The sequence below is a fragment of the Cydia pomonella genome, chromosome 16 (genome assembly GCF_033807575.1).
Source record: "Cydia pomonella isolate Wapato2018A chromosome 16, ilCydPomo1, whole genome shotgun sequence".
Taxonomy (NCBI): domain Eukaryota; kingdom Metazoa; phylum Arthropoda; class Insecta; order Lepidoptera; family Tortricidae; genus Cydia; species Cydia pomonella.
Window position 1 is genome coordinate 6,308,449 of NC_084718.1, and position 20,213 is coordinate 6,328,661.

Genomic DNA, 20,213 nt, shown 5'->3' on the forward strand with positions numbered 1-20,213 from the left:
TAAATAGTCACGCTTGACCTCTATTATGCTAATATTACCGATATACAATTCACCTTAAATAATTAAATATTATGGCATTGTACGTAAATGGAATAGAATAAAACCCAATTTATAACTTTGGTACGTTATAATATTAATATTTTACTAAAGATAAGAAGTATAGCATTTGACAACCTGTCTGGTCTAGTGGGTAGTGACCCTGGCTATGAAGCCGATGGTCCCGGGTTCAAATCCTGGTAAGGGCATTTATTTGCGTGATGAACATGAATATATTTTGTTCACGAGTCATGGGGGTTTTCTATGAATTTAAGTATTTATATATTGTATATGTCGTTGTCTAAGTACCCACAACACAAGCCTTATTTAGCTTACTGTGGGACTTGGCCAATTTGTGTAAAAATGTCCTATTATATTTATTTATCTCGTTCTCTGGACAGGTCTTCAAAGTGCCTCGACACGACATCAAAGATATTATGGTTATACTTTTGCACCTTGTCGCCTTGTAATAAGGCGAAGTATGTATTTTGACGACCGGTTGGCCTAGTGGGTAGTGACCCTGCCTACGAAGCTGATGGTCCCGGGTTCAAATCCTCGTAAGGGCATTTATTCGTGTGATGAGCATGGATATTTGTTCCTGAGTCATGGGTGTTTTCTATGTATTTAAGTATTTATAAATATTTATATATTATATATATCGTTGTCTAAGTACCCTCAACACAAGCCTTATTGAGCTTACTGTGGGACTTAGTCAATTTGTGTAATAATGTCCTATAATATTTATTTATTTATTTATTTATTTATTATGTATCTTACTTATGTATGTTTGCCTTCGACGTACAACTAGTACATGCAAACTATATACCTATACTCAGTGCTAATATGATATTACTATATCTAATATGATATCTATAAAATGTACGATACGCCAATATCAGGTCAGCTGATATAAATCGATTTTCTACCGTGCAATATATGCATCCCACAGGTTTACCAAAGTCTTACATAACTTTTCTTAAACACCTACATTTAATTATTCACATCATCATCAAATAATTCTAACATTTGTTCAAAACTACCGCTGGGTGCATTTTGACAACGTTTTCTCTATCAGTCATGTCCTATTACATGTAAGCACCTATAAATTGTACCTATGTATGCAGGGGTGTTAAGCTAACAGTTATGCTGACTGTACATTAATATAATAAGAGAATAAAGATATGAACTGCTTTACGTATCCGTGTAACAGATCTTGGTCATTATCATTAGAATTGAAAATAGCAGTTTGTTACATTCAACACATTCACAAGACATAACAAAACCTGAACAAGCTAAACCAACCCTTCGGTAGTAATAAGAAAGCTAATATCCTTGAGTCTTTAAGATCCGGCTGAGACCTAAATCAGAAGGCTAATCTTGATCATCATCAATATCATCACACTCTGTGCCATTAAAAAAATGGAGACATTTATATCCGGTTCGTTAGGCTACACGTGTAAACATATATAGGCACATAATGGCTCAATCTCATTGAGATAGAATAGAAATACACATTTAAGCCTAACCAATACAACATACATCACATTTAACTTGACTTGATTAACTATTAAAACGTGTCCATGCATATAAACAGGAAATTAAATTACCTAATTATTGTCTACTTTCTAGCGGTATACATGCACCTGCAACTACTATTAGTAAATAACAACCGCGCTTGGTATAATGGTGCTTGGGCACAGCCTTAAAATTGAAATACATTGTTTTCCGATTGTTTAAAATTGTTTTCATATTTATATCTGTGACCATGACGGTCGGTATAGGTACTAGGTACCTTTTTACCACAAAGGTTAATTACTTACAGGTTACAGAGTTGTAATTTTCTGCGCTTAGCGCTTACATCACAATGGGGTTTTACGGAAGATATAGTGACTGTATTGTAGGCAATTATTATGACTGTAATAGTTTATTTCCCCACCACAGCTACAGCCGCACCTTTGGCTGCATCTCCCCCCGACGTAAACTCCAGCGGCAGGCTGTAGTAATGCTCCACGGCTCGCTGCAAAACTACGTTGCGTGACAATCCCGACCCGTTCCCAACTATTCTTTTAATATTCGCGTTGCGCAATATTTCTTTAGGCATCATGGAGTGCAAGTTCTGAATCAAACTGTCACATAGCGACCGAAATACCGAAGCCAGATGAATGTTGGACAGGTCAATGTCGACCACCGAGACTTTGGCTGTCGGCGCATGTCTCTCGCCTAATAAATGAGGGATTATTTTCATTTCCGACGTCGGCGGCGGAGCCACCGAACTGATCGTAATCAGCTTCTCCCAAACCTTTGACTGGGGAATAGGAAAACCGAATTCCAGCATCCATTGCTGCAGCATTTTTACAAATGTCGCGAGAACGTTTCCTCCATTTAGCGAGGCTGCTACGACCAAATATGTGTTCCCAAAGTAAGGTAAATGCTCAACGGTGCTGCAACCGAGGTCTGATATGCTATTGGCGATAATAGCAAGCTGAGCTGACGTTGAAATATTCAAGACCGCGTCCTGGCTATTCTCTAGAGTCGCCAACATCGAACATTGCAAGTCTCCTAGCGCGGCGCTTACTGGTGTGCCTTCAGGGATGCCGTTCCACGAAGAATTCAATTTACCGACGAATTCTCCGCTTTTCACAACTTTCGGAAGGAGGTTGACCGGAAAGCCGATCGACTGTAATATATCAACATTCCACTCATTCTTTTCAGTGTTGAAGTAACCCCAGCTGGCAGCGTTTTGGTCGGACATAACAGGGACGTCCAAGTCGCAAAGCATTGATACTACAAAGTCCTCCACGGTGCCCGAGCAGTTGAAGTTCTTCAATTTCTCAGGTTTGTGTTCAAGCATCCACAGGAGCGTGGCGCACCCGTAACCTGAATAACACTTGAGGTGGGAATCAGGCTTGGGTAGGGCGTCCAAAAACTCCGGCTTACATCTTGTGTCCTGCCACGTGTACAACGCCGACATGTTCTCCCTGACGGCTTCAAATCTAATTACGTTTCCATCCTTTTCCACTTTGTCCCAAGCTCTGAAATGAAACGACGAAAACCCATTTATTCTCGAGGCTTTTATTACGGTCATTTGAGATTAGGCCGCGGCTTGCGTGGTGTAGGTTTGCAAAAGGGAAAGGGATACGCGCGAAACGATCTACCCCGACCGTACTTCCGGCAACCTGAACCGGATGTGTCCTTGAGATAGGTAGCCAATTTTTTACCCGACTGCCAAAGGGAGGAGGGTAATGTTTTTCGAGTGTATGTATGTATGTATGTATGTCTGTTTCTTTGTGGCCTCCTGTAGCCTAAACGGCTTGATGGATTTTGATGTATGAGGTATCGTTAGATTCGGCTTGATCACGGGAGTGTCATAGGATGTTTTTTTTTGGGGGGTAACAATAAAGTTATAAATACCGGCGGTGACCAAGAACCAAAATGACTATAAGTAACCCTCTGTTAGGGAATGCTAACCGGTTAACCGGTTAACCGGTTACCCGGTAATTTGACCAATATTACAGTCGGTAAAATACCGGTAATTTCCAGCCGTAACCGGGAATTTACCGAACGTTGTATAGGCAAATAAAAATGTAACAACCTGTTGAATTAGCCCATCTATGTCTTCGTACTTACAAAAAAAAAACAATTACTACGGTTTACGATTACGAAGAGACACTTAAAATACTTACTTTTCTGCATCTTATGATCTCGTCGGAGTAGGAACTAGGAAGCAATGTTTTGTGACAAATGAGTGGTCGCTAATCCCTCGCCCTTTCCCTTCTCGCCACCCCTACCCGACCCGCCTTACTATGTTCAGTGTCCTTTGTTTTAGTCTGTAGTGTCCGACAAGTGTGGAATGCGAAAGAACATTTTCTACCGCTGGTAACTTGTGTTCAAGATATCGTCGAATGTCTAAGCAACGTTCTAATTAATCGCCTAGATATTTAACAAACGCAATTATTTTATATATAATTAACAGAATGATCTGATGATGACATGTTCCTGATTCCAACTCCTATCTTAAGAGCCCGGTAACGATTTTAGAGCAAAAATTTTAAATTGATAGATTTTGTCGTTGGAATTGTACACCTTTTGTTACGTAATATCTAAATAACGAGTATTGGTTTATATTAGCACGTTTTTTCATCTTGCCTTTTAATAATGAGGTCGCAAACTTGCGTCCCCGGTAATAGGTGACGAGAAGGGATAGTTTTTAAAAATTCATATAAATTATGGTAGTAAATTATACAAAATGATGTATAAGAACAGTTTCAGCAAATGTTGTAGATGGTTTAAGTATCAAAATTACGTTGAAATTAAGTCAATTTTCAGAGAAATTGTCACTTGTTTTAAAGTAATTTCTGGAGAAAATTGATTTCGTCTAACTTTCATTTACACTACTTCAAATTTATAGTAACAAAAATGTAGTTTATTAAAGTTGAAGTACAGGATATGTGTAATACAAAATTACCATTTTTAGCAGTCCAAACTTAACGAAATTCACAAATACGATCGACAAAATCACTGCTTTTCGCGCGTTAACCAAAACGTCCATCAGAAAAAAATCATTAATAATTAAGTGAGTCTGTTTTAAAAAAAAAATTAATATAATGAAAGATAACAAGACATGCTAAAAGAAACCAGTACTTGTTATTTTTAATAGTTAACAAAAGGTGTACAATTTCATGCGCTTAATCTATCAATTTGACATTTTTGCGACTAAAATCGATAACGGCCTTTAAAGTGCAATTTTAAAGTAACTAGTGTTAAAATGATATGAAACTTATCTTGCTGTTGAATTTTTTTCTTATATTTACTAGATGATTACGGTTTTAGTTACTTTAATAACAATATTATATTGATAGATGTGTAAATGCAAACTTGTATGACATTTAAATGACGACTGTCACTCTTTAGTTATAATTTTTGTTACCCTTTGATTACTGCGATTTTTAAAGAATTAAAAAAGTTTGATGTTGCTTATTTAATGTACAAGTTCATTTCGCTTTGAAATGATACATGTTTGATTTTTTATATAATATGATTAGTAAATATATCTTGTTTAATGTTTATAGTTTATTTTCATTATTTTGTTTTGTCGATGTTTCTATAACGTGCTGTTGATTACTTTTAAAGGTTACTGACGAAAATAAGGACACAATCAATAATAATGCAAAATCAATGTTTTTTATTTCATAAACGTATAACCGGTAATTTACCGGTTAACCGGTTAGTGGGACCTCGCGTCGGTAAATTACCGGTAATGAAAAACACCCGGTTATTGCATTCCCTACCCTCTGTTGGTCCGGTTGGTTGGTGAAAATATTCTTGTGGGGCTTGTTTTCCTCTTTTTAGGGTTCCGTAGTCAACTAGGAACCCTTATAGTTTCGCCATGTCCGTCTGTCTGTCTGTCTGTCTGTCCGAGGCTTTGCTCCGTGGTCGTTAGTGCTAAGAAGCTGAAATTTGGCATGGATATATAAATAAATAAAGCCGACAAAGTCGTACAATAAAATCTAAAAATTTAATTTTTTTTATGGTACCTCCCCTACACGTAAAGTGGGGGTCAACTTTTTTTTTGCTTCAACCCTACAGTGTGGGGTATCGTTGGAAAGGTCTTTCAAAACTAATAGGGGTCTTCAACAAACATTTTTTGATAAAGTGAATATTTTCGGAGATAATCGCTCCGACAGAAAAAAAAATGTGTCCCCCCCCCCCCTCTAACTTTTGAACCATAGGTCCAAAAAATATGAAAAACATCGTGGAAGTAGAGCTTAAGAAAGACATTAAATGAAAACTATAGCGGATATTATCAGTTTAGCTATTTTTGAGAGATCGCAAAAAGTTTCCCCTTCATAGTAAAAAGACGTACACCCACAGTTCATCCCTTGGTTAACAATCTACCATACTTTAAGCTCCAGTTTAGCTTATTGTGACGGAAGAGTAACTACGGAACCCTACTCTGAGCATGGCCCGACATGCTCTTGGCCGGTGCAGTCAGGTTTTTTGTTTTTTTTTTTTATAATATTTTTTTTTTAGTTTCCCTTGTGTGTCATTTAAGACCACCCATATGTTTAGTTGAGAAATACGACATGTAACTAATTATCATTCAGAAAATTAATCGTGTTTCTGCGGCGTGGAATGCATATTAACGAGGTTTTAATTTCAAAGACGATCTTAGTAGATAAGTGCTGTTTTAAAATAACTTTCATCTTAACTAAAATCTATGTAGATACGTACTGTTTTCTTTAATTAAATAAGTAAGTAATAGAAGTCAAATTTAGAATTAGAGAATGTAAAATTTTAGCTATTAAGAAATTGATGTATTTAAGGGCTAATATACATTATACACATACTTGTTAGATATTTATTTATAGAAGAATAGTACAAATACCTACAATATTGAATAACATTGAGGTTTCTATTATTAACCAGTCTTGTAGTAGAAATTTACTTAATTAATTGTTGTGTCAGTAACTAAATAATTGTTCTATTTTTTATTTACTCGCATTCGCCTCTAGAATGCGAGAATTGTTGAAAACTTTAAAGTGTGTAGGTATGTGGTTTGAAGATATAATTTTACTTTTGTATTTTCTGAGTTGGGTTAAATTTAGAATAGTTTAACATACTTGTTCTCAGAGTTCTTCCACAGCACCACTCCATGCATCTGGCCACAAACACCGATTTTCTTAACATGCCGCAGAACATCCCTCGGCAGTCGGGACACGCAGTAGTGCACAGCTGAAACTATTTTAGGTACATCCTGCTTGTTCCCCTCGATGCCCTGGTCACTTGGAATGTTAGCTGCAGTATCCTTGTTTTGCTTGGCAATTATTTCTTTCGTATCGGGATCGTAAACACACACTTTAACTGAGGTGGTCCCTATGTCCATTCCAAGAATATACTCCTTGTCGGCCATGGTCACAGTTTCAAATAATAGTTTTGTTTTAGTAGAGCACTTGTTTACACCGCGAGGTAAAGATCAAACGAAACTGACAGACGACAAGTGAATTTGATTGCTTTTGCTAGATTGCGGCAGTTGGGCCGGCCAGGGCCGGCCGGTCGTGAGCGACGCGCGGCGGGAGGTGGGCGTTGCGCGCCGCCGTCGCCGCACCGGAGAGCGCTACTTATTTCATTCTAGCTTGGCGAGATAGCGGCCTCGCGTTCTGTTACGTAAACACAACGTTTATCACCAGCGACAGTTGTTTATCTTACACTTCAGTGATTAACTGACTAACACCCTATAAATAATGATCAGGCGGCCAGATACAAAACAATTAGGGCTGATAACAATAGTTTTGGATGCTTACCAATATAAATTGAAACAAAGAAAGGTTTTGATAGGTTATAATTATTTTTTAATTTAATTATGTACCAAAAGAACCTAATGTCAAGTTGTATATATACTTGTCTGGCTAGTTAAGGAGGCTCAAGTACATTCAGCGGTAAAAGCTTAAATGTTTGCGTTTACTGTTAATCAATAAAGAACTCCTATTTACTTTATCTACTTATGTTTATGTATGTGATGAATGTCCACATCTTTATATTTTTATAAATGCTGACTCTGAAAATAGTAGTACTTAATAGTAGGTTAGGTACTTACAAATAATTAAAGTTATTAGTAATATTTAACGTAAGCCCGCGCTTGGTGGTAATACGCCTAAAATTTAGTTTCAGTGTACAATTCATTATTTACGGGGACATTGCAAATATAGCCGTTCAGACAATTTTGTCAGTAGAAAAAGGCGCGAATTTCAAATTTTCTATGGGACGATAACCCTTCGCGCTTACATTTTTTATTGTTGTCGCTTTTTTCTACTGACGGAAATGACTTGACAGGCAAACCTTTACTGATGAACATAAAATAATTTTGGCGCTACATTGGTGGTTGAGTACTATTAATATAGAATTTTATTCTTAGCCACCACAGGTAACTATATAGATAATACAGGATATTTAAATGGGGCATTGACGGCAGCCATTAGATTCCATGTTGCTAGGTTGCTGTTGCTACACCAAAATCATCCACCCCTGTTTAATTAACGACTATAAATATATATATAAATAAATAAATATTATAGGGCATTATTACACAAATTGACTAAGTAATATGTATTTCATTTTTATTTTTCCACAATTATCATATAAAATTAACCTTACGTAACTTAAGTAATTAAATACTATACTAGTGTAATCGTGTAAAACATAATTAAACTATAAAACTTAAAACCTAAATCTAAAAATAAAAACTACTAAACTTAAAATAAAATACTAAAAAATATCCCCCTGCGGCATGGTGCCGTAGATACTGGCAGCATTTTCTCGCTGTATTGCAAGACTAATTCTTTGAGCGAGGAAGCTGCCAGCTCTGCGGTCGCCGGTGACCTCTGCTAACCTTTTTGAAAGGTCCTTTAAGAGCTTAAGGGCACTTGGACCCCACGGGCCAAGGGTCTCGGCGCCAAAAGGTATGAAATTGATATATATATTAAATTTTACACATTTTAGTGCTAGCGGTACGCAATGGGGTTGGCAACTGTCAAATGTTTGCATAGATGGCGCCATCATAGCTTGCCCCTGTCTCTAGTTTTGTTCTATGAGATTTGGCTTAAAGTACTGGAATCCAGGTCACAAAATTCCAAAAAAAAAACAAGAATTTGACACAATTCTAGGGATTGACAGGGCAAGCTATGATGGCGCCATCTGTTAAATACTTCGACCGGCCAACCCCATTTAACCCGTAGAACTAAAAAAATAAATAAAATGGAGAGGAGTTATGACGTCAGTGACGTCACCTTTCTTTGTAAAGGAAAATAATGTTTAGAAACCTGTCGTATGTTAGTAGCCGATTCTATGAAAAGATATCACATCAATACAAAAATAATTTTCAATTTTTTTTTTTTTTAATATACCAAATTTCGGATTCTCCAGATATGATACCGTTCAATTTTTTTTGTAAAATTTACCTCAAATTATATCTCAGTAATATCTTTATATCAAATATCAAATATCAAACATTTATTCAGCAAATAGGCCACAGGGGCACTTTTACATGTCCATTTTTACAAACAATAAATTAAAAAAAAAAAAAAACAATTACAAATATCGAATCTATGAAATAATAAATACTTTATTAGAGATGTATACTGTCTCTAAATGTCAAATTACACAAAAAAAAAACTATGATAAAAAAATAAAACCATAAAATACTAAAATTCTTTAGAGATAAGTCTCTAAGTGTCAGAGATAAAATATAAAAATATATATTAAATTATCCTTAGAGATGTAGAGGGTCGCCAAGGCTTGAATTCTTATATAAATAATTAAAAGACAAAAAAATTAAAACAGACAAGAACCGAATGAAGTGTCTCACGTTAATGTCACTCAAAAGTAAAGTTACATACTTTAACATAACCTGTACCCCGTGTAAGCTTAAACAGACCGGTCTCCACAAACAGCACCCGTTCACGAGTATGACGTGTATCTCAGCCATCGCCTCCCTCAACCTTCATTCGGGAAAGTGGCGACCCGATCAACGACGCCACCGTAAGTAAAGACTTTAGACTTTAGACTATATATTATGTACCTAACCCTAAAAAAACAATTTTGAAAATATTTACATTTAGTATTTTATTTTTCACTACAAAGTGTGATCTATCAATCCATCAATTAAATATTTAAAAAAAAAACATAAAATTGTAAATTATTCAAACTGGAGGGTCCGCTTCTTCTTTGACAACGTGGTGCGGTGTCAATCTAATAATTAACTGAAAATACTCACCTTTAACGCCGCTCACCCATCAGAACTTTTCCTTACTTAAAGTCAGCGACTTAATGCTAGACATTACCAAAGCAACATGTAAACCAAGTTTCAGTATGATGTATTTCTGTTGCCGCTTAATACTAAAAAGTACGGAACCCTCGGTGGGCGAGTCCGACTCGCACTTGTCCGGTTTTTAGGGTTCCGTAGTCAACTAGGAACCCTTATAGTTCCGCCATGTCCGTCTGTCTGTCTGTCTGTCTGTCAGTCTGTCTATCTGTCTGTCCGAGGCTTTGCTCCGTGGTCGTTAGTGCTAGAAAGCTGAAATTCGGCATGGATATATAAATCAATAAAGCCGAAAAAGTCGTACAATAAAATATAAAAATTTAATTTTTTTGAGGGTACCTCCCCTACACGTAAAGTGGGGGTGAATTTTTTTTTTTGCTTCAACCCCACAGTGTGGGTTATCGTTGGATAGGGGTATTCTACAAACATTTTTTGATAAAGTGAATATATTCGGAGATAATCGCTCCGAAAGAAAAAAAAATGTTTCCCCCCCTCTAACTTTTGAACCATAGGTCCAAAAAATATGAATAAAATCGTGGAAGTAGAGCTTAAGAAAGACATTAAATGAAAACTATAGCGGACATGATCAGTTTAGCTGTTTTTGAGTAATCGCAAAAAGTTTCCCCTTAAGTAACTAATTAATAATCTGTGATACTGATTATGCAAATTTGCCATTTGTTTAACTCGCGTGAAAGGTACCGTTTCATCCCTTGGTTAACAATTTACTATACTTTAAGCTCCAGTTTAGCTTATTGTGACGGAAGAGTAACTACGTAACCCTACACTGAGCGTGGCCCGACATGCTCTTGGCCGGTTTTTTATTTACTTGTATCGAAGTTCTCCAACCATTTCCGTCTATAGACAAAGGACAGAAAAATCAATAAGTTTTTGGCAAAAATTCCATTTTTGGTACAAGCTTTTATCGCTGACTGTACTTTTTTTCCCACAGTTTTTTTTTTTCCAAAACCCCAAACAATTAGGTTGCGTTGTTTTATGACAGAGTTACTATGGCTACCTCCTGTCTCCATCATCAGATCAGCATGATGGTACCATAATATTGCATTGTCAGTATTGTCACCCGACTTACATATGTATGCAAATTTTTAGCTTCATCGGAAACCGGGCAGTGGGTCAAATTTAACTTGCAAGTTTTGTCCCATACATTATACTAACAGGACAAGTTAAATAAACGCTTGTAAAAATAGTTAGCGCGGAAACTCTTCAGGCGGGCTAGCATATAGGGCAAAAGATTCTTTGAGTCTTAATTCTAAGTAATGTATATCATATATTTTTTTAGATTTTTCATTCTGTTATTTTGGAAGTTAGATACCCCACACGTATGGGTTTGGTGAATAATTTTTTTTTTTAAATTTTTTGACGTATTAAAAAAAACTACTTACTAGATCTCGTTCAAACCAATTTTCGGTGGAAATTTGCCTGGCAATGTATATCATATATTTTTTTTAGATTTTTCATTCTGTTATTTTAGAAGTTACGGGGGGGGGGGACACATTTTACCACTTTGGAAGTGTCTCTCGCGCAAACTATTCAGTTTAGAAAAAAATGATATCAGAAACCTCAATATCATTTTTAAAGACCTATCCATAGATACCCCACGTATGGGTTTGATGAAAAAAGATTTTTTGAGTTTCAGTACTATTTGATGGTGGAAAGCAGTGACGAAATAATAGGAATATATTGATGCAATATTGATTAGGTTTATTCAGAGAGAAAATCAACACATGTTACACGATCGATATAATGACATCAAAATAGAAAACCATGTCAAGAAAACAAATTCAAATATTCCCGCGATCATAGACAATATGAACAGCCAGCACTTTCCAACACCTTCTCCTGGTGGATGCTCATGTGGCTGCAGTATGGCACTATCCACACATTAACGTCTCACAGTGTCCAGCAAACTTCACTTTACCCAATGGCTTTGTCATTATGTCTGCTAACTGTACTTCGGTTGGGCAGTAGCTTATGTTGATCAGCCCTTGCACAAAGTGTTCGTGTATGAAATGGTATCGCACGTCTATATGCTTAGATCTTTTGTTGCAGGAACCAGATTTTACTAGCTGTATCGAGCTTTGGTTGTCGACATGAAGATTTATTTTTGCTTCTATATCTGTTATTTCCTTTAAAAACGATTTTAAGTATAACGCTTCTTTACAGCATTCTGCTGCAGCAATAAATTCAGCTTCTGTAGATGAAAGGGACACTATGGGTTGTCTCTTGGATGCCCATGAAACAGGTCCATTTGCTATCATAAGTACTGAGCCAGATGTGCTTCGTCTCGTCTTCGGATCTCCCGCATAGTCAGAATCCGAGTAGGCATTTATAATTTCTAACGGGCTATTTCTTTTAAACAGTATGCCCTTCTCTTTCGTTCCAACTAGATATCTGAATATTCTCTTCACTTTTACGACATCTTGTTTAGTCGGATTTTCAACATTTCTGCTAACTAAATTTACAGCCTGTGCAATGTCAGGTCTCGTTCTGGTCGATAGATACAGTAGACTCCCCACTGCCTCTCTATAGGGGTATTCCTTCTCCTGAGGAGTTTCCTGTGTCGACTTGGCATCGTTGCTTCCAGGTGTGTCACAAGATTTAGCATTTTTCATATTATATTTTTCCAGAGTATCGTTAATATAGGTCTTCTGTGTCAACCTTATTCCTTCTTTGGAGTTATGAATTTCCATACCCAGATAAGTATTTGGATTTTCATTTCTTTTCATCTCGAATTTTGTTTCAAGTTTTTTCAATAAGCAGTCTATCTTTTTTCGGTCTTTTCCTATGACCAGTCCATCGTCAACAAACAATCCAATTATTATTGACTTGTCTTCGTTTACGAATACGCATCTTTCGGTTTTTATTGTCTTGAACCCTAAATCAAACATCGCTCGGGTAAAGGTTTTATTCCATGTGAACGGAGCTTGTTTTAATCCGTATAGTGATTTTCGTAATCGACAAACTTTTTCCGTTCCATTTTGGCCAATGTCATAGCCAACAGGTAGTTTCATGTAAACTTCATCTATCAGTTCGCCATATAAGAAAGCGGTCTTGACATCAAAAGTCATGAAGTAGTAATTTTTAGATGCGGCAACGGCTAATAATGTCTTTAGAGCAGATTGACTTACAACTGGGCTATAAATTTCTTCAAAATCCAGGTTACCCTTCTGCTCGCAGCCACGTACGACTAATCTCGCCTTGTACGTACCGTCATCTTTTATTCTAAATACCCATTTGTTGGACAGAATCTTGTGTCCTTTGGCTTCTGACTTGTCAACTATTATCCACGTGTTGTTCTTTTCGAGTGAATCCTTCTCAGATTGAATTGCCTTCTCCCAATTTCGCTTGTCCGTGCTTGTCACAGCTTCTTCATAAGTAAGTAGCGAGCAGTCAGTTTTATTTTCAGACGCAGACATAGTAACACAACTACTTAGCTCGTAATCTCGTGTCCATTTTGGCGGCCTCACTACTCTCTGTGGTCTTGCACTTGGAGCAGGGTCAGGTATCTCAAATGGCTCTGATATTTCTGGATCAGCAACAACAGGTTGGAAAAAAGACTCTGAATCAGAAGAAAATTGATTAGGTTCCTGAAAAGGTAAGTAATTATTAGTTTTACAAGGTTCTAATTCAATTTCAATTTCTTCTTTTTTAGATTCTGAACGTGCTCGTTGAATATTTTCATATTGTTCATCAGTATTAATTTTGAAATGCATCTTCTCCATTATTCGTACATCTCTGCTGATAACAATGTCATTTTTCGCCGGTATGTATATTCTGAAACCTTTTGCGTTTCTCGCATATCCTATAAACACTCCTTCAATAGCTTTCGCAGTCAATTTTCCTCTGCGATTTTTATTCAAAACAAACGCTCTGTTTCCGAATACATGTAGGTGATTTCCTGATGGTATTCTTCCTGTCCACTTCTCGTAGGGCGAACTTCCTTTCAGAGCTCTTGCTGGGCTTCTGTTTATCAGGTAATTAGCAGTGTTCACTGCCTCTGCCCATAAATATGGAGGGACATTGGAGTCAAGCATTAGACATCTTGTTTTTTCCATCAGAGATCTGTTTTTTCTCTCGCTACACCCGTTCGATTGAGGTGTGTAAGGAGTAGTCAGTCTTCTGTTTATACCATACTCTTTGAGGAGGTTGTCGAAAGATTTTGATCGGTACTCACCACCATTGTCTGTATGGAGGTTCTGTATCTTGGTTTTATGGAATAGTTCGACGTTCTTCTTATACTCCTTGAATTTTTCGATAACTTCACTTTTTTCTGACATGAAGTATACACAGCAGTATCTTGTGAAGTCGTCTATGAACGTGACGTAATACTTCGAACCGCCCAATGATTGATGCTCGAAAGGACCGCATACATCACTGTATATTATCTGTAGAGGCTCAGTAGAGAATATTTCACCATAGCTTTGAAATGGTAGAGTTGACATTTTACCTTTGATACAGGTTTCACATGGTTCAAGAGATTTTTCTTTGAAATCAAGTCCTCTTATCATCTCATTTCTTTGCATTAGTTTCAGGTCTCTCTCATTAGCATGACCTAATTTTTTATGCCACTTCATAATTTCGCTTTCTACTACAGGTGTGAAATTTGCTGTCTCCGTCGACTCTTCAAGTTCAAGGTAGTATAACCCATCTCTTCTCTTTGCTTTTAAGATTACACTTTCGTCTTCTAGTACACTAGCTTGATTCTTTTCAAATAAGACTTTAAAGCCATTATCTGTTATTTTGCTTACTGACATTAGATTATTTGTCAAGTCCGGAACGTAAAGCGTATTTTTTAAAATATATTCGTACTCATCAGCATGTAGTACCACTTTTCCTTTACCTTCTACATTTGCAGTATGCTTCTCTGACGCCAATCGTAATTTATCAGACACAGGGATTAGGTTTGTCAACAAATCTTCTTCTCCTGTCATGTGCGACGTACAGCCGCTGTCTAGACACCACGATCCATTTTTGAATTTTGACGTATCAGTACTTTCAGTTGTCAGACATACATTGAAGCTCTTTTGTTGATTTTTGTTTACGTTTTTCTTTTGTCTTTTCTTCGACCAACAATCTTCCGTTGAATGCCCTTTTTTATTACAATTGCTGCACATTAAACTCTTTTTCTTTGCTTTCACGTAGAATGCCTCTGAAGTTTGGGACTTAGATTGCCTCCTTGCTTCATGTTCTTCGATTATTTTTACCTTGAGAGTTTCAGGGCTAGACAAAGTATCTCTCGACTCAATCGCCGTTCTAAAGCTGTCGAAATTTGTAGGCAGACTGTACAACATCATTATGCTTAACAGCTCTGAGTTGATAGTGACTTTCATGTCTTCTAGTTTACCTACGACATCCATGAAGTTGTTGAGATGGTCTCTTACATCTTCTTGAGGTGACATTTTCTTCAAAACTAATTGTTTTAATAGGGTAGCTTTTCTGGCTGGTCCCGAGCTTTGATAGATGGATACTAATTTATCCCATACCTCTTTTGACGTGTTGCAACCTTTAATTTGCTTAAGTTCTGCTGGAGATATTAGCAGTAATAACTCAGACCTTGCTTTTCTATCTTCTTTTTCAAAAGCACTTTTTTCATCAGTAGTCGCGGTCTCCAATAACTTTTTTTCGCCGCTCACGTATTCCCACAAGTCACTTCTTATTAAGATTGCTTGTGCTTGTAGGCACCATGTGTCGTAATTAGATTTCGTTAATGTTTCGATGTTACGAAAATTCGAACCCATTTTTCTTTTCTCACTTTTACACTTTTTTATTCTTCCATTTTATTTATCACTTTTATTTTTACTAACCACGCTCTGCTACCACTGATGGTGGAAAGCAGTGACGAAATAATAGGAATATATTGATGCAATATTGATTAGGTTTATTCAGAGAGAAAATCAACACATGTTACACGATCGATATAATGACATCAAAATAGAAAACCATGTCAAGAAAACAAATTCAAATATTCCCGCGATCATAGACAATATGAACAGCCAGCACTTTCCAACACTATTAAGTATGGGGAACCCCTAAAATTTATTGTTTTTTTTTCTATTTTTGTGTAAAAATCTTAATGCGGTTCATAGAATACATCTACTTACCAAGTTTGAACAGTATAGCTCTTATAGTTTCGGAAAAAAGTGGCTGTGACATAATCGGCGAATCTATAAGGGTTCCGTTTTTTGCCATTTGGCTACGGAACCCAAAAAATGCCTCCAAGCGTCACAAACTGTATTCTTGCGTCCGCATCTCCATTTTATCGGTAATATCGGTCATAACATAATCGGCGGTCGAAATATGTGAGCAAAATTGGCGTTTGCGTCGACACAGCCTGATTTGATCAGACAATTTTTTACGAGTAAGTGTCGCAAATATGCATTTTTGAAAAGTAATTATGTATATGCGGCACTTGCGATTGAAACTTTCGGTCCTTGGTCGTCAGACACCAAAAAACTAGTAAAATAAATTTCTACCAAACTATTAGTCTAACCTACGAGCTGGCGCATTTTTTGCACAAAAACTCAGCCTGACTGTGCGGAGGGGGAACGCGGTCAGTGTCCTGGGAACAATGCCTCAGGCTAATTTAGGTTTAGATTTATGATTATATTGATTTGTAGAGGCTTTATAGTGCCACCAAGAATACTGAAAGAGACAGTAGGATTCTTTTAAAATTGCGTACAGATTAAGCCAACGAACGTGAATGATGGGACTTCGCCGGCCTTCGATAGTCCTATAGGAAGCGTGCATGAACTGTAGGAGGCAGCACGGGAGCCGTCAGTTTTTTGTCGCGAGGCGTAAATGTGATGTTTATGGTTCCGTTTCAGTTCCGACCACAAGATGGCAGACCCTCCAATGCGCACGGTCCCTATATGGATGATTTATGGTGCGTATTCACCAAGCCAACGAACGTTTTTCAGTGTTGGCTGTCGCACGTTCATTAGTTCTAGCCAATGCCAACGCGGAATATCTTTCGTTGGCGTTCGTTGGTCTGATGAGTACACAAATGATACCGCCACGCAGCGGATTGCCGACACAACGCTAACGAATGATTATGGAATCGTTAGCGTTTGTTAAGTCGCCCAGACAAGTGTCGCGACGGACGCGAAAATCCGATGCCACAATACTAATTCACCTGCGGCAACACCGAACAGCGCCCTCTATGTGGAACTGTGGTAAGTTAACCAACGTAGTAAGTTGGTGAAGCTAGATTCAGTATGGCGCGAAACGCGCTAGTTCTATAAAATGTGATATAAAGTGAGGAAGCCTACAGCTGTCCGGAATCATCTAAAGCTAAGTATTTTATTTACTTGGTGAAAGCTCGCAGTAGTGGTATGGTTTCTCTGTGCGATTATCTCCTTTATTCCTTTCTGGTTCGAGCTTGCCACGTGACCTTGACGTGGAAGCTATTGGGAGCCCATCTTAGGTAAGGCGGACTAGGGACTTATGATTGTGTAGGAGTCTGCGGCTTCGGCCGCAGATCCTCCTATATCAATGTGTAAGAGAATGGCAGGTTTAGCTGCTAGATGCTCCCCGTAAGGGGGGCGGCTACTATAGAGAAAGGCGTTAGGAGTTCTGTGGCTTCGGCTGCTAGGTTCTCCTTTATCCCCGTGTAGGAGTAAGGTGGCTCCGGCCGCTAGTTACTCCTTTATCAGCACGCAAGGGGCAGCTTCGGCTGTGGTACGCCCCCTTGAAACCAGAGAAAGGCGTTAGGAGTTCTGTGGCTTCGGCTGCTAGGTTCTCCTTTATCCCCGTGTAGGAGTAAGGTGGCTTCGGCCGCTAGTTACTCCTTTATCAGCACGCAAGGGGCAGCTTCGGCTGCGGTACGCCCCCTTGACCATACAGCTACTTAGGTAGTTGGCTTTGTGTAACCTACATCCGGCCGGGTAAGATGGGGCTCACTAGTAAGATATATAGATTTATGTGTGGAGGTTAATGGTTTGGAGAATACCATGTTCATAGAGCAATTTTACCCACAGATCTCGGGTGTCATACATTCAGCCGCCTTAAGATAAGCGAAGCAGATTAAGGCTCCTCTGGCCCAGGAGTTGAGGTGCAGAGAGAGTGAGGATGAAGAGTCCCTTATGGGATATGAAGGTATGTATGCGATGCATTCTATACCCCAATAGATTCCCCCCACACAACATATAAATAAGTTGCCGCCTTTCCCCTCTTTACGGTCTCATTTATATACCGTAGGCGGCTAGGGGAGAGGCGGCCATAACAAGGCCAAAGAAGGCCGGCAAAACCCATTCATCGGCGTTATCATCATCATCATTGAAAACTAAAAAACTGTCACGACAGGATCAACGAAGGCCGCGCAAGCCCGTTCGTTTGCGTTCATTTGCTTGGTGTATACGTGGTGTTTACGCGGCAGAGGCACAAGAGAGCCGTGTTGCATGAAATTTTATAAAATTATTTTTTTATGGTATATAAACCATGTAACCAACGTAATCATAAAAATGTTTCAAACAATGTCACTAAGTACAATTTTATAACGTAATCTGTGGAATCCTGAACGGTTGTACTTATGTTACTTTTGCATTTCATGCTTGAGCTGATGGCCTAGTTGCCAATGCTCGTAATAAATTAAAAAAAAAAAAAAACTACTTGACATTTGACGTTTATGTGGTCGTGCAAGTTGAGTATATAACCTATAAAATAAACAATCTCATGCATTTTATTACTACAATAACCTAAAATTGTTATGATAATGGGTAAAAAAAGCAAAAATAATAATAAAACACAAGAGAGTCACCTTCCAATATCCGACGAAGGAAAACTACAGTTAGAAAATGGTGATTTTCCTTCAGAAACCAATAACAGTATACATTCAGTGAAAAAATCGAAAAAGAAACGAAGACCAGATTTAAATGGTAGTGCCGTAAAGGATACTCCTGCGCAAATAAAAAGTGAAGAAATAAATGGAAGCAAAGCAGATGGTGAAATTAAAAAGAAAAAGAGAGGTTTGAATGATGAAGTACTAAGTGAAGAAGTACATAATGATACTGATAAGAACTTAAATGAAGATGAAAAACATATCTCAAAGAAAAAAAAGAAGAAAAATAAGGTATTAGAAGAAGATGTTAAACTGGAAATAGATGAAATCCCTGAAATAGAAGATCGTAAACCACAAAAAGGTTCGAAGAAAAAGAAAAACAAGAATAGTTCAGTTAATGAGGTTAAAAATGAAGAGATCATAGTACCCCAATTAGAAAATAAAGAAACAACGGTCAAAAACAAAAAAGGAAAAAATAAAGCAAAGACCGGGGCTCCAGTGTTAAATGATGAGGAAGCACAAGTGACAGAAGACATCGACAAGTTTATTGATGAGTTGGATGAAGAAGACAACAAGCAATATGAAGACTGGGTCAAGTTACTGGATGCCAGGCTTAGCAAGAAGATTAAAACGGAGTAAAAATCTATTTGGTACTGTAAGCCAGCAGTAAAAGCAACAATATAAGCAAGGTGTTTAAAGTATTATGTAAATGACTGTATACATATGTCTATTGTAATAAAAGTGCTTTTTGTAGTTAACATTGAGCACTTAGTCTGTACTACTATACTTCATTATTTTAGCATTAGAAAGAACTTCAGAAGTAAGCTTGTGGTTCCAAATCAGGCAATTTTTATGGTAAAATTTATAAGTAAATTATAAGTATTGACCATTCTAATTTAGATAATGTCATTATTAATAACAATTAAAGAACCTGATAAAAACTGCACGCTGACTTCTGTGGAGTTATTTCTCATAGTTGCGCTAACCAAATCTGATATGTGCACAATTTTAATTAAATTAATTAATCCCTTTTATGTGTTTTGTTTGCTAGGTAACTATTTGTCAATCAAAAATCTAGCACATATCAGGTTTGGAAAGTGCAATGTTCTAATGCTGAAAATTACTAAGTATACTTAGTTACGTTGCTGAATATTTTCTATAAGGGTTTTTCACTTAAGCTTTACAGTATGATTCTGGAGTCATACCTATATTATACCCAATAAATAATGTTTATTTTTAGAATATTGGTACGCAGTATTATTTCTATTTTTGGATACACATGGCTTTTAATTGCACTAATGCCCCATGCTAAATCTTCTTATAAACACCTGATGCCAAATTTAATGTAAGGTGATTTAGGTAGTCATTAAAAATAATATTGCTTCACATTATATTTCATTCCAATAGCAGAATGTTTTGGACACAATATGATGGAAACAAAAGTTTGTCAAGTGAGGGTCGAGCTTGCAGAGGACCTTGTTTACCCAAAAATATGGGAGCATCAATGAAGACGGTTACAAAACATCCTTTGTTAAAGAAATACAGTTCTGTATTTCTGTAGCATGGAAG

The 20,213-nt window shown here is 37.3% G+C and overlaps 2 protein-coding genes across 2 annotated transcripts; one reads left to right on the plus strand and one right to left on the minus strand.

Annotated features, from left to right (window-relative positions):
• Positions 1 to 108: 108 nt before the first annotated feature.
• Positions 109 to 8,066, minus strand: LOC133526238 (sedoheptulokinase-like). The gene is made up of 2 exons (XM_061862768.1): positions 6,657 to 8,066; positions 109 to 3,068 (listed from the first exon to the last, which is right to left on the minus strand). Exons 1-2 carry the CDS (start codon positions 6,944 to 6,946, stop codon positions 1,961 to 1,963), a joined length of 1,398 nt encoding a protein of 465 aa, XP_061718752.1. The 5' UTR covers positions 6,947 to 8,066; the 3' UTR covers positions 109 to 1,960.
• A 10,364-nt stretch (positions 8,067 to 18,430) lies between these two features.
• LOC133526247 (uncharacterized) lies at positions 18,431 to 19,422 on the plus strand. The gene has a single exon (XM_061862787.1). It carries the CDS (start codon positions 18,573 to 18,575, stop codon positions 19,281 to 19,283), a length of 711 nt encoding a protein of 236 aa, XP_061718771.1. The 5' UTR covers positions 18,431 to 18,572; the 3' UTR covers positions 19,284 to 19,422.
• Positions 19,423 to 20,213: the final 791 nt, after the last annotated feature.